The sequence below is a fragment of the Ovis canadensis genome, chromosome 2 (genome assembly GCF_042477335.2).
Source record: "Ovis canadensis isolate MfBH-ARS-UI-01 breed Bighorn chromosome 2, ARS-UI_OviCan_v2, whole genome shotgun sequence".
NCBI classification, from domain to species: Eukaryota; Metazoa; Chordata; class Mammalia; order Artiodactyla; family Bovidae; genus Ovis; species Ovis canadensis.
Window position 1 is genome coordinate 155,670,059 of NC_091246.1, and position 15,278 is coordinate 155,685,336.

Here is a 15,278-nt window from a genome sequence, read left to right on the forward strand (position 1 = left end):
AGAGATAGTCCAGAGGATAGTCCTTGGTATAGGACAGAGACTGTACCAAGACAGGCTATAGTCTATGGAGCTGCAAAGAGTTAGACATGACTTAGCTACTAAACAAAAACAACAGACCTCTTAGAAGAAGTGCTAAATCTAGTAAAATCTAATATATCTAGTGCCTGCACAATGTGCAAGGCAAGACTTTGGAGGAATGGGTATGAGATTCTGTCCTTCGTTCTAGTAAGGAATCTGTTTTGACATTCCTGGGGCTTCCCTGATGTCTCTGACGGTAAAGAATGTGCCTGCAATGTGGGGAACCTGGGTTCGTTCCCTGAGTCAGGAAGATCCCCTGGAGGAGGGCATGGCAACCCACTCTAGTATTCTTGCCTGGAGAATCCCTATGGACAGAGGAGCCTGGCGGGCTGCAATCCATGGGATCTCTAAGAGTCGGACATGACTAAGCAACTAAGCACAGCACACTGACATTCCTAAACAAAATAAGTGAAGGTAAAGTAGAAAATATTTCCAGGAGCAGCTATTAAAACCTTACGGAGGTACCTCTTTAATGATATAAGGAAAGAAATTCTGGGTACCATAGGGATATCTTGGAGTAGGAAATGACAACCCACTCCAGTATTCTTGCCTGGAAAATTCTATGGACAGAAAAGATTTGTGGGCTACAGTCTCATAGGGTTGCAAAGAGCAACTGAGCACAGGGATGTCTATTTATATCTACATAGAAGTATCACTAGAGAGAGACTGACTATCAATGTGAGGGACACTAGAACTTAAGATTTCAGAAGAGTACTTTTAGGTATTAATAATACATGGTCTGGAATGAATCTGTGTTAGTGAATTGTTCAAGTATAATGAAGATGAAGGGAACTGAAACTAAAAAAGAAAATTCTATACTTTTTTACCCTGTATTTTTAGTTTTAAAAACTTAAAAAAAGAACTACTTCATCAGCTCTTTTCATGTGAAGTTTGAAAAGTGTTCTTGAGCTGATTTTGATAATTCCTCCTAGAAGGCGAGGTTACTTATATCAGTGATGCTCACTTGAAATCATTAAGTCCAATTCCGTCACATAGCCTACATGTATATTCAGAATAAATATAGGTATTTTAAATTTAACAAAGTAAGTCAACAGAGACTAAAATATACAAACATAAAGCCTGTTGAGAAAAAAATAAGACAATTCAGGGTTAAGTTCTACTCTTGTTGCCATACAAGTTATTGTTACCACAGCAAACATAACAGTCTTATAAAAATGCAAGTGATTTTTTTTATCACTTTAAAATATCATGTTATCACTCTTTGTAATAGTTTTCTATCTTACTCAGAATAAAATCCTTGCCATGGCCTGTAAGACCCAGCGTGGTCTGCCCCTGCCAGTCCATCAAGCCTTATTTCATATGGCTCTCTCCCAAGTTTCTGTGATCTAGCAAGTCTGGCTAACTTTGCCATTCTTTGAACATGTCAAACTTGTTTCCAGCTCATGGCTTTTTCCTTTGCTGTTTCTCATCTTGAAAGGCTCTTTTATCTTTCTAGGATGGGCTCTGGCTCTCCATTTAGGTCTCAACTGAAAAGAATCTTACCTGACAATTACATCTACATCTTCATCCCACCCCCAGCACATACTGTCTATCCAATTATCTTGTTTTAGTCATGGTATTTATCACTAAAAACCCTTTCTTGCATTGTTTGTTAATTCTCTTCTCCCTGTTCCCATGAGAGCAGAGTTGCTATCTGTATGTCACACCCTTGTATCTCCAGAGACTAGAACAACTCTGCCTGGTTACATAATGGCCTTGAATATGTATTTGTTTTGCTATTGAAAGAAATAAATACCCAGGGAAATGAAAGTTCAAGGAGAGACTTCTGAAAAGCTTTGCTAGAATGGGTAGGGGGCTGCTGCTGCTGGTGCTAAGTCGCTGTACGGGGGAAAGGGGATAATTAGTAAAATCTCCTTTGATTATTTTTTATGAATCTAAGAAGACTCATTTTTAAAATGTTTAAATGACAGAAAAAAGACATACTACCTAATTGTAAAAATTCAAAAAAAACACTCCCCCACACATATACATTAATAGGGACTAAGGAGATGAAATTGGTGATATTGAAACTCACTTTTCTATCTTTCCCTAATACCTGGACTTATCTTATCACATCTACTTTTTTCTTTTTAACGCAGGGACTAAATTTGTTATAAAACAGACTCTTTGCATGCTGTCAGAGTATGATCTGCAAAGACCACCTGCATTAGAATCATAATAAGTGCTTGTTAATGCAGATCCCTGTGCCTTGTTTAGAATTGGGGTCCAGGAATCTGCTGGCTATAGAAAGTTCTACAAGTGAACATTTTATGTCCCTGAAGCTTTAGAACCCTCACCTCTCAACCTACCATCTATAGGAGTGTAGGACCATCTATCATAACAACTGTAAATGGAAACTACACAGATTGCTTGGATAATGAAAGGGGAGTTGCTGGTTTTTTTTCTGCTGAATCAGAGTTTCTCCCTTATTTCCTTCCTTCCTTGGTTTCCTCTAAAACTGAAAGTGGTTACTTCAGTTTAGGTTCCTTACGATTTTCATAGTCTTGCTACGTGTGTGTGCCTATATACTCAGTCGTGTCTGGCTCTTTGCAGTCCTGTGGACTGTAGCCTACCAAGCTCTTCTGTCCATAGAATTTCCTACTCCAGAGGATCTTCCGAATCCAGGGATCAAACCCAAGTCTCCTGCATTGTTAGAAGGATTCTTGAGCACTGCATCACCTACGAAGCCCAAACACACTTAGAGATTCAAAACAGATTTTGGTCGCAAAGAAGGAGCTGTTTCTCTGCCCCCAAAATGGTAGGCTTAACATTACTCTATTAGTATTATTTCCCTTTAATCTCTGCTTTGGTCTTTCTCATCTTGTGATTTCCCTTATTTCAAATCCCTTTCTGCTTTACTGTAAGGGAAAGAGCTTAGGGAATGATGAGACTATTAGCTTATTGAAGAGTATACCTGTGCTGCTGCTGCTGCTGCTGCTGCTGCTGCTGCGTCACTTCAGTCGTGTCCAACTCTGTGCGACCCCATAGACGGCAGCCCACCAGGCTCCCCCGTCCCTGGGATTCTCCAGGCAAGAACACTGGAGCGGGTTGCCATTTCCTTCTCCAATGCATGAAAGTGAAAAGTGAAAGTGAAGTCGCTCAGTCATGTCCGACTCTTCACGACCCCATGGACTGCAGCCTACCAGGCTCCTCTGCCCATGGGATTTTCCAGGCAAGAGTACTGGAGTGGGGTGCCATTGCCTTCTCCTGTGCTACTTTGGTGCAATTAACACAGTAGCATGGCAAACAGAATATAACAGGAGTGACTCTCTTCACACATGTATTTATATGATTTAAATAAAATTTCAGAAGACAAAGGAAAATATATGTTTGCCATCTGAAACTATGGCTTCAAAACCTGGCCTCCTCTTGTAGAGGTGTATTGTTATCTTTTATTCCCAAACCCCGTAGTTATGAAAGGCTTCATTTCTTCTAAAGCCATAACTTGTGTAATTCGTTGCTTTTGTAATTCATTGCTGACTTTTCTGTATTTTATCTACCAGCAAACACTATAGAAATGTTCTGAAGTAACTTTGTAGTCAGTCTTGTTGCTTTGTTGTTTTGACATTTCTCCCTTTTAGTCTTCCTATTGGCAGAATTTTAACTTTTTCACTATTGTATAGTTATTTAGTTATAGTTTATATCATTATTTTTCCTCGTTTTATCCACTACCATTATCTGTCCTTTAAAAAGAAAACTTTCCTTTTATATGACCTCAGGTCCCTTTTCAGCTTTGAATTTTCTTTGTCCTGTAGAGTCTTATATGTTCCAGAAATTAATCTCTCTCTTTATCATATTTTTCTGTCTTTTCTGATGTGGAAATATACAAAACTTAAATTCTTTGACACTTAACTAAAGCCATTCTTTAAGCCTTTTTCTGCCTATTTTATCTTTTCTACAATACGTTTTACTATATGGAATTATTTGCTTTTAAAATAATTATCTGTCTAGTCTATCACCACCACCACCACCACTGGAATGTAAGTTTTCTGAAGGCAGAGACTCTATCATAGACTTTATTGTAGTCAAGCACCTAGAAAGGTGTGTTTGGCTACTGATTCACTGTCTACACAAAGAAAGATTAAAGCTAAATATAGAACTCAGTGTACATATCTGGAACTGTTGTTTTCTTTATCATAACTGGAATTATCTTTTTGTAAATTGCTTTTTTTAATCTGTCATATATTTTGAAGCGTGGCAGTCATATGAGAGTATATATCTATATATTACACATATACATACTACATTGTATACTGTTTTCAATATTCTATACATGACAGATGTTATACTTTTTTACTGGAGATTCCTGTCAGATAAGTTAATGTGATCAGTTTTTTGAATAATTACCTTTAAAACATGTGGCTTTTTACTTTTTTCTAGAATGACACTTTGAGATTGAAAATATCATTTAAGAATTAAAAGAGCATACCTCTTACTGAAACTTGAATTTTTTCCAAAAAGAAAAATCTTGTTAAAAAATCTTGTCTTTATCCAGAAGCCAAGGAAGAAAGCTATGGAAAGTTCTAGCAACAGTGATAGTGATTCAGGCACATCATCAGACACGTCAAGTGAAGGCATTAGTAGCAGTGATTCGGATGACCTGGAGGAAGATGAAGAAGAAGATCAAAGTATTGAAGAAAGTGAAGATGATGATTCTGATTCAGAGACTGAAGCACAGCAGAAAAGTAACAACCAGGTAGGTATAAATCCTTTTATTGGGTGGTATCTGCACATTATTCATATTTAGGAATTAACTGGCTTATCTTAACTCTCAAAGTCTATATAGTTTAAAGTTTATCATTGCCTTTAGTTCTTCGTTTTGCACAAGAATAGAAAGGAGATAGAGAAACATTTTTCAAGGGACGTTTTGTGAATTTTTTAGTGAGCTTTATATATTTATCAATCATTAGAAACACTTTTTTAAGATACCCTTTTTTGCCTCCGTGGTTTACTGCTTGATGTTCTTTGTTTTAACAGATGTTAAATAAGTTGTCTTTTAATTTGTATTTCCAGGTGCTATTACATGGTGTTTCAGACCCAAAAGCAGAAGGACAGAAAGCAACTGAAAAAGCCCAGGAAAAAAGAATTCACCAGCCATTACCTCTTCTGTCTGAATCCCAGACTCACTCATCATTCCAATCCCAGCAGAAGCAGCCTCAGGTTTTGTCACAGCAGCTTCCATTTATTTTCCAAAGCTCTCAGGCAAAGGAGGAATCTGTGAACAAACACACAAGTGTAATACAGTCTACGGGATTGGTGTCCAATGTGAAACCTTTATCTTTGGTAAATCAAGCCAAAAAGGAAACTTACATGAAACTCATAGTTCCTTCTCCTGATGTACTTAAAGCAGGGAATAAAAATACCTCTGAAGAATCTAGTTCTTTGACCAGTGAATTGCGTTCCAAACGGGTGAGTTAATAATAATTTATAGAAGAATTTTTTATTAGACAAAGAGCTCTTATATAGTCTTACAATGTTTAAGTTTAAACTGAATTCTACTCTTAAATTTATACTTTCTTAGTCACCACGAATAGAATATTCACGCCAGAAAACTAAATTTCTGTGATTTTATATTTACCTACACACCTGTTTAATATACTTTTATAAACGCAATCTTGTCATCTTTTCCTAGGCTTAGTAATTTAGCAGTAAGAGGATAAATATATTTGCATTGGACACTTCACAGTTACTTTTGTTTAGAATCAATTTCTTTTTTTCCTAATATTAGTATATTCTTTTTTAAAGAAATGAACTCTTAAATAATTTACCTCTGTAGTCCTGTAATTTATCAATTTTAAGCAAAAAAATCCTTTCTAAGAATTGCTTTCCTTTACCATTCTTAATGTATTATACAAAACACAAAATATTTTGAGTAAATTTTCTTATACAAACACCAGAACCACTCATCAGAAAACTTAATTCGTATTTATTTTCTTGCTGTTAATTTTATATTATTGTGTAGTCTACAATCATATGTTCAAAAGAATTCTAGTAATTAAATGACCAGTGTTTTTTAATCTTGAACTCACAAGACTGGAGAAAAAATATTCTGTTTGAACACAGTCGCCTGACTTTTATTTATAAAAACCATCATTAGGCATCGTAATCATTGGGAAGACTTACTGTTTTGCCAACTATTCATTATTTTAAGTGCTGCATATGTATTTAGTTATTGGATAACGACATCTGTAAATGCCGCTAATAATATCATGTACATGTACATATTCATGTGATCAAATTGAGATTCATATGACTTAACTCACCTAAGATCACATGCTAGTTGGTGATGGAGCTGGAATTCAAACTTAGACACTATAACACTAGAGTCCTTGTTCATAATCACTATGATATGCTGCCTTTCTTTCTCAAAAAAAAAAAAATCACAATGTCCTTGACAATTGACTCTTTATTTTTTAAACTAGTTTTTATTGGAGTATATAGTTGATTTATAATGCTGTGTTAATTTCTGCTGTACAGCAAAGTAAATCAGCTACACATATACATATATCTCCTCTTTTTTGGATTTCCTTCCCATTTAGGTTACCACAGGGTTCATAAAGTTCCCTGTGCTATATAGTAGGTTCTCATTAGTTATCCGGAGAAGGCAATGGCAACCCACTCCAGTACTCTTGCCTGGAGAATCCCATGGATGGAGGGGCCTGGTTGGCTGCAGTCCATGGGGTCACAGGGAGTTGAACATGACTGAGCGACTTCGTTTTCACTTTCACTCATGGGAGAAGAAAATGGCAACCCACTCCAGTGTTCTTGGCTGGAGAATCCCAGGGATGGGGGAGCCTGGTAGGCTGCCATCTCTGGGGTCACACAGAGTTGGACACGACTGAAGCGACTTAGCAGCAGCAGCAACAGCAGCATTAGTTATCTATTTTATACATAGTAATGTATATGTGTCCATCCCAATCTCCCAGTTCATCCCACCTGCCCTCCCCCCATGGTATCCGTATGTTTTTTACAGTGAAGAATTTGACGTGAAAGTCGCTCAGTCCTGTCTGACTCTTTGCGACCCCATGGACTATACAGTCCATAGAATTCTCCAGGCCAGAATACTGGAGTAGGTTTATCAGCTGAGCCACAAGGGAACCCCAGGAATACTGGAGTGGGTAACGTATCTCTTCTCCAGCGGATCTTCCCAACCCAGGAATCAAACCAGGGTCTCCTGCATTGCAGGCGGATTCTTTACCCAACTAAGCTATCAGGGAAGAATTTAAGAACAAGGTCAAAGAAAAGTGAGGAAATCAGAACTCTTTTGAGAATCTAAATGAGTAGTTCTAAAGCCTAAGTGTCCATTAAAATCACCTGGAAAACTTTTAAAAAGAACTAACCATTTCAGAACAATTTAAAATCAGAATCTTTTGTGTTGAGATTAAGATATTGCATGTCTAAAAAGCATCCCACGTGATTCAGATGTGCAACCAAATTTGAGAACCACTAATCTGAATGGAATGACGAGTGATATCATAATACCACACATAGGACAACTTGTAATGGACCAGTCAATTGTTAGGAGTTATTGGCATCATATTATTGACTCTCTTTGAAAAGCTAAGCAAGTTAAAAATTACTTTGCACTGGTTACTTTAATTTTTTTCATGAATGTATATTCCACTTAAAGATAAATAAATTTACAGAGCCACATCAATAGTTACTTGCATTTTGAAAGTTTTCTTAATTTTTAAGAGTTTCTTAAATTCCTATTTAAAGATTTTTATGTGACATCTATTATAAAGTCATTTATTAAACATTTGCTTTATAAATATAGCCAAGCTAGGCTTTCTACCCATGTGATCTTATCTAATCCTTACAAAATTTTGTGAGGTAAAGAAACTAAGGCTCAGAGAGGTTAAGTCACTTTTCAACATCATATAACAAGTTACGAGAAGACAGATTTTTAAACCAAGATCATTCTGATTTCAAAGCCCATGATAAAGGTGAAATAACTTGGTGTTTCTGAAATAATATGGTAGTTAGTGGGAAATATTTTATGTGACTACACATTCACACTAGATTCAACTGTGAATGACTTTATCTATTTATTGGTATCTAGAATTGAGTTAAGGGCTTACCAGGTGGCACTAGTGGTAAAGAACCTGCCTGGCAATCCAGGAGACATAAGAAACATGGGTTCAATCTCTGGGTCTGGAAGATCCCCTGAAGAAGGGCATGGCAAGCCGCTCCAGTAATCTTGCCTATAGAATTCCATGGACAGAGGAGTCTGGCAAGCTATAGTCCATAGGGTCACAAAGAGTCGGACATGACTGAAGCGACTTAGCAGGCAGCAGGCAGGCATTGAGTTAAAGGGTATTTTTATAAATACTTCTCTTACATCAGCTTTCATTCTTTATGTGACAGTCTAATATATTTAGAATTTTGTTTGGTTTCTTATGACAGTTTCCATTATTTCACTCTTCCGTCTATGTATCTGCTTTCTGCACTAGTTGATGATTTTCTTCAGTGTTATTTAATTATTGGATCCTTTCAAACTTTATACTATAGACATTTAATTTAAGTCAGTATACATTAATTGTAATAAAGACCAGGAGTTTTGCCTAGAAGATTTTTTATGGTCTCCAGAGAGTCAGGTAAAGACTAGGGGAGCAAGAGCTTCGAGGTAGGACAAAGCTTTGCACCTCTCTTTTCTCATACTCCGGTCGCTCAAGGGTATATTGAAGTAGCAAGACTTTTGCTACCATACAGGTCTCATTTTTCTCCCCTCTTACTTAATGTCACACCCCTAATATCAAAAAGGATAGCACATTTTCTGTAAAAGCGTAACTGAAGCTGGTCTTGGGATAAAATACAGTCATTTTGGGTTATTTTAGAACACTTTCAGATGTCAATATTTGAGAAGTAATTCTTCAGAGTTATGGAATGAGAAGCAACTTCAGAAAATTAAAATATGAAACATAAAAGTAAAGGGAAAGGTTTTGATTTTATGACTCTTGATCCTATATATTTGGAAGGAATATTATCTGCCTATTAAAAATACTGTCTATTGAATACAAAATGACTGTGACAAAATTTTGTTCCAAGGAATGAAAATACACTAAATTTTTCTGCTGAAAATTTAAATCAGTATGTATGTAAACTATGAAGTATTGAATACATTATATATATATACACTCATATACTATGCAATATTTATGTTTCATATAAATATTAAGTAAAATTAAGTATATTAAAATATTTTATGTAAAAGTTTGCTATAAAATTCTTTTTAAAAAGATAAACAATTATGTAGTATAATATTCCATATTTTATTCACTGAATAAATACCAATCAAACCCTTTCTCTTCGTGAAGCATTGCCTTATGTACAAATACTATATTTCAGTGTTTGTTTACAAAAAGTCAACTTAATTTTCTAAACAAATACCATTAAGATAAGTTAAATAAGATAAAAAAGTTTATATGGGAATTGCTTACTGCTTATTAGTACTGGTACTTTAAAATATTTAATAAGTCATTCTGTGTGGCATTCCATCTCCATTTATATTTAAGAAATAACCCACCACAAATCTTTGCTGACTTGCGTATTAAGAGTCCAGGTCCAGTGCTGACAATACTGTTGATTTTAATTTCAAGACAGCCGTTTTCATTGCAGAATTTTACCTTTCAAAATTTAACTTCTATTTCTGTCAACTTTGGATATTTTAATCATTCTACTTCAGTTTTCTTTTTTATATTTTAGTTATAATTATGCAAGTTTAATGAAATTCATATGATGTTATTCTTTTCATGAAGATCCTGATAATCAAATTTTTGTTGCTATTTACAGATGTAAATTTTATGGTTTAATGGTTTACAAATGAATTTTTCCTGAAAAAGTGTAGTTTTTTCTAAACTGTTTTCTACGTTCTTTCCAATGCTAATGTGGTAAAGACACTACAAAATAGATTCCACAGAACATTAAGCCAGCCTTTCTACTAACTTCAAATCATGGTTACTGTAGAAAACTACAGGATAGGCTATAAGCGGGGACATAAAAGAGCTCAAGGATAGGAGAGATGAGTGCTTTAGGCTGGGACAAATATAGGAAGCATCTTGAGTCAGATTTTGAATAATGAACAGGATTTCATCAGCTTGAAATGTATTAGAGGAAGATATTTTAGGCAAAGAAAACGGTTATAACAAACTGTAGAGGCGGTAAAAGTACTGTATGACATGCAGCGGGCATGGCCAAAACTCCAGTTGAACTACAGAGGTTTGTTAGTGTCTACTTGAAAAGTAATTTGAATATCAGATATAAGTGTTTAAGGTTTATAAAGTTGGCAGTGGAGGAAGAGGCACTGAAGGTTTTGACTAAAGAGCTAATATAAAATGTAGCTTATTTCATGAGAAAATTGCCCTTGGCATATGCATATATTGGGAGTTGGGTAGGAAGAAGTGATAGTATGTCTTAAATTTGAGCAGTATTTTAATGAAAGAATTCAAAACACATAGTATTAATGTGGCTGACTTGAAAAAAATGAAAGTAAAGATTTTTTAAGGTTTCAAGTTTGGGTCATTGAGAAAAATGGGAACTGCAGTAATAAGAGGGGAGAGCAGTAAGGAAACACATATTTTGAAGAGGAAAGACATACTAAATTTTTAAATATGTCTAGCCAAGGTTCAGCAATCAGCTAGTCATCACTTCTACTACATTTGTAGCACTTAAATATCATGATTTAAATTTGTATATGATTAGTTGTTGTCAGATACAGAAAGCAAATAAAAGTAGTCTTTATTCTTATGATACATTATTATTTTGTATTCTACTTTATGTTTCAACAGGAACAATATAAACAGACATTCCCAGCTCAGTTAAAGAAACAGGAGTCATCTAAGAGCCTGAAGAAGGTTATTGCAGCTTTGTCAAATCCAAAACCAACCTCTAGTTCACCAGCACATCCAAAACAAACATTAGAAAACAACAACCCTAATCCATTCTTGACAAATGCACTTTTAGGTAATCACCAACCAAATGGAGTTATTCAAAGTGTCATTCAAGAAGCTCCTCTGGCACTTACTACCAAAACTAAAATGCAGAGTAAGATTAATGAAAACATTGCTACTGCAAGTAGCACCCCTTTTCCCTCACCTATAAATCTGAGTACAAGTGGAAGAAGAACCCCTGGCAATCAGACAACTGTCATACCCTCTCCCTCTCCCATACTGCATAGTCAAGGGAAGGAAAAAGCAGTTAGCAACAATGTAAACACAGTGAAAACACAGCCTCGCTCTCATCCTGCAAAGTCTCTAGTGGAACAGTTTAGAGGAACAGATTCAGACATTCTTAGTAGCAAAGATTCTGAAGATTCAAATGAGGATGAAGAGGAAGATGAGGACGAAGATGAGGAAGATGATGAAGATGATGACTCTGATGACAGCCAATCAGGTTGTTTTCTATTCTTAAGTTTAAAGTGTTTCTCTAAATGCCATGTGAACCAAAACATTTTAAAGAGGTTCTTCAGATCCACAGACTTGAAATCGCTGTCGTTCACTGTTTGATGCAGCTCTGTGCCTTTCTATAGTGAGTGGTAAAGGAAAGGAATAATTGAGATTGACAATCCTAAATTAAGTTCCCAGCTTGTTCATTTAATACTAAACAAATAACTTTAAAATGATAGTAAATAATTTATGAATTAAGAACATGAGGAACTTGCTTAATTTTCATTTAATTCATGACCACTCATTTGTCCTTTCTTTTTCATCTCTTCTGCTACTTGTTAAATTGTGTCACTGGATATTTTGAAGAAAGGCAAAATTTTACTCAGTCATTCAGAAAATACCCCAAAGCCTAAATCTCTCTGAATAATTCTTAGCAACACAGAATTTATTTAATAACATATAGAGTACCCTGATTTTATTTATTTTCTTTTTAATTTCTTGTTTTATTTCCCTTTAACTCTCTTTCTTGTTCCACAGAAGATTGAAAATATAAAATATAAGATAGTTTAAAATTTAAATACAAAGATGAGATACATATTATAAAAGTTTTTGAATTTGTTCCTGGTCAGCCACAAATCCAATTTAAAATTTTCTATCTACCAATATAAGTAGGAAAATATAATCAATTATACAATTTTAAAAATGACTATAAGGTAAAAACAACCTACTTGCTCAGGGTAAGAACAACTTTTCCTAATAATATATTTTCCTAGGGTTCCCATAAATACAACTTTGCATGATACATAGTATTAATAGCTTTCAAAGGTAACTTTAATAATGAACTTTGATATGGGTAGCTAGTTCTACACAAAAAAGACAATTCCATAGAAGCTGTTGTTCTGGGAACCATTAAAATACAGGCCTAGTATCATTTGTGTGATTAGGTTTTACATATCTATAGGAATAGATGCAAATTTATAGGACTACATTGCTGGCACAAACTTAAATTATTAAATCATTAAATTATTCCCCACGGTTTTTTCTGTAATACTATCTTTTGTGACGCCTGAGAAGCTTGACGAGTAGAATTAACTGCAGCCCCAAAGCCAAGTATCTCTCCACCAAAATTGTTTTCTTTTGCCTCAAAACCCAGAAGAACTAATGATGATAGTTCCAGAGTTCTTTTCCTCATACTGAACCTTGTGTACTTCTCAGATTATTGAAATCTATTGATTTAAATAATAAAATTCTGTTTCCTCTATACTTTAGTTTCTTTATTAAATTGAAAATAATTTTGAAAACTCATCATGTGAATAGTGTCGTGAGAAGAACAATTTTGTGATTCAGGTTTTATGATTTGAGTAAAACAGTTACTTTAACGAAGCATTTTAAGCATTTATGGCTTACATACCTTGTGCTCAAATAGCTTTTAAGATAGTAATTTTTACATTTACTCTTCAGGAAAGTTGCTCATTTGAGTTCTCAGTCACAAATGCTGATTCCTGAACTATTCCATTTAGATACAAACTGCAAACTGTTGGTGATTATCTAGTTATAATATACAAATGCTTCTTTTACTTCCCAGAATCAGATAGTAATTCAGAATCAGATACAGAAGGATCAGAAGAAGATGATGATGATGATAAAGACCAAGATGAATCAGATAGTGATACTGAAGGAGAGAAAACTTCAATGAAACTGAATAAAACAGCTTCCTCTGTCAAAAGCCCTTCCATCAGTCTCACAGCTCACTCAACACCTCGTAACCTCCACATAGCAAAAGCCCCAGGCTCTGCTCCTGCTGCCTTATGTTCTGAATCCCAGTCACCTGCTTTTCTTGGCACACCTTCTTCCACACTTACTTCAAGTCCACACTCTGGTACCTACACTTTATTTTTATTATTGTGAAGTAGAAATCAAACCATAACAAGAATTCTTATTTATACAGTGTTCTGGGGATGATCTCATTGGAATCAAGGGCTAGATTTTAGGCTAAGGAAGGTCAGCGTGTATTTTCAAAGGATATGACTCACTACCATTTTTATTCTCTGTGCTTCCAATTTAAGAACCTGATTGATGGCAGCTCTTGAGTTTAAATACTTTCCTGTTTTTATGTTCAATTTATACTTCTAGAATTTAGAATTTGACTGACAGTTGGACTTTTTTTTTTTTTTGGTAATTTACAAAAATGAGCTCACTTTTTTTCTTAAGATACAATTGCATGTCTGCCCAACACATAACCAATGTCATTTGTATTAGTGAGTAGTAGTTGTATTTTATTAACATGCCATATCTTTTTTCCTATTTGATCTTTTATAAACTATTAGAGGTCTTCTTTAAAAGGTTTTGCATTATTACTCTCAAATTTCTATTCTCAATTGAATAACTAAAAAAAATAGGTGTGTATTGTAAAATAATATATTGTTTTACACATGTCACTCTTTTCTTGAAAATTTCTAGTTTTGTTTTCGTTTGCCATGAACCAATATGATATCCAACTTATTTAAGATGTATCCATTTGTATTGGTGAAGCTTGATCTTTGTCATGAAAAATTTTCCATATAATTATAATCCTATTCTTTGTAGTTTAATTAAAGTGCTTTTGACTATAGCCATTGTACACAATGACTGTAGCCATTTATATGGCTATAGAAGTTATATTATTTTTAAATGTATGATCCAACTGTTGAAATTTTTCAACATCTTAAAACTCATATTTTCAAAGAAAAAAACTGTACATAGTTTCTCAAAACCTCTGTCTGCTATTTTCCTCCTACTTCTTTAGCCATTTCCTTAATAACAAGATGAGAGGAAAGCTTTACCTTTTTACTTTCATCGTCTTTTCATTAGAGAGAAATAAATACTAGCTATTATGTCATGCAGACCAAAAGGGGAAAAAAAACCCTCTACTTTATGCAATGTGTTTTGTTGAAAATAATCTAAAAATAATGTACAAACTGCAGAAAAACACTAAATAATTCAAGTTATTAAGACACATTATTCAAAGAAAAGTTTCAAAACTATCAAAAATTTTTCATGTATATAAACTAATCTTTTATGTTAACTGGTTGAATTTTCTTGAAGGCACTTCCAAAAGGAGAAGAGTAACAGATGAACGTGAACTGCATATTCCTTTGGAATATGGGTATGCAATCTCTATGCTTTTGCCCCACATATTTATGCATGTTTTGATTTCTCATTCTCTACTGTTGTTAACAGAAGTGAATATACTGCACAGTATTTATTAAAGCAGAAGAGCAAAGCTGATATATCTGATGTTGATATATCAGAAAACTAAAATTAAGCCTATCTGCTGGGTTTAGGTATGGCAGAGCTGAGATGGGATCATATGCAGCCAGGTGGGAATATGATTGAAAAAGCTGCAAGAGCAAATCATCTGGCAGAGAGCAGGGACACAGTTAAGAGTGTCAGAAGTTGTTGTGAAGATAGATTTAAAGGATGGTGAAAGCTACTGTGGGTGAAACTGAAAGACCTGAGCAGAATTTGGCTAAAATGGTTGAATAGGAACTGAGAATTTTCACACTGCAAGTTCGCGATCCCCAAAGAGCAGAGAGCCAAGTTTGCCTTATTCTTCTCATTTAAAGCTTTTCAAATATAAATTCAATACACCTTGACACATTACTGAACATGCCCAAATACCCAAAGTCATGCCAGTGTGATTTCTTAAAATTTTGATATTTGTTTAATATTTGTAAATTGAGTTTGATTAACTTTAGTTAAATTACTTAGTAAAAAATCTCAAATTATTTCAATGTACCTGAATTGAATGACTGGCTATATTTTTCTTTGTATTTT

At 34.6% G+C, this 15,278-nt stretch overlaps 1 protein-coding gene across 40 annotated transcripts in view; it reads left to right on the forward strand.

The window, feature by feature from the left end:
• BAZ2B (bromodomain adjacent to zinc finger domain 2B) overlaps positions 1–15,278 on the forward strand; it is a 421,280-nt gene that overhangs the window by 306,880 nt on the left and 99,122 nt on the right. For 20 of the 40 annotated variants that reach the window (XM_069577353.1, XM_069577352.1, XM_069577361.1 and 17 more), the window contains 5 exons: positions 4,574–4,774; positions 5,092–5,487; positions 10,866–11,469; positions 13,048–13,341; positions 14,547–14,607. In XM_069577353.1, the coding sequence (XP_069433454.1) occupies positions 4,574–4,774; positions 5,092–5,487; positions 10,866–11,469; positions 13,048–13,341; positions 14,547–14,607 (1,556 nt within the window). The remainder of the gene's footprint in view (positions 1–4,573; positions 4,775–5,091; positions 5,488–10,865; positions 11,470–13,047; positions 13,342–14,546; positions 14,608–15,278) is intronic. The other 20 variants (XM_069577387.1, XM_069577390.1, XM_069577393.1 and 17 more) reach the window with 1 other exon arrangement.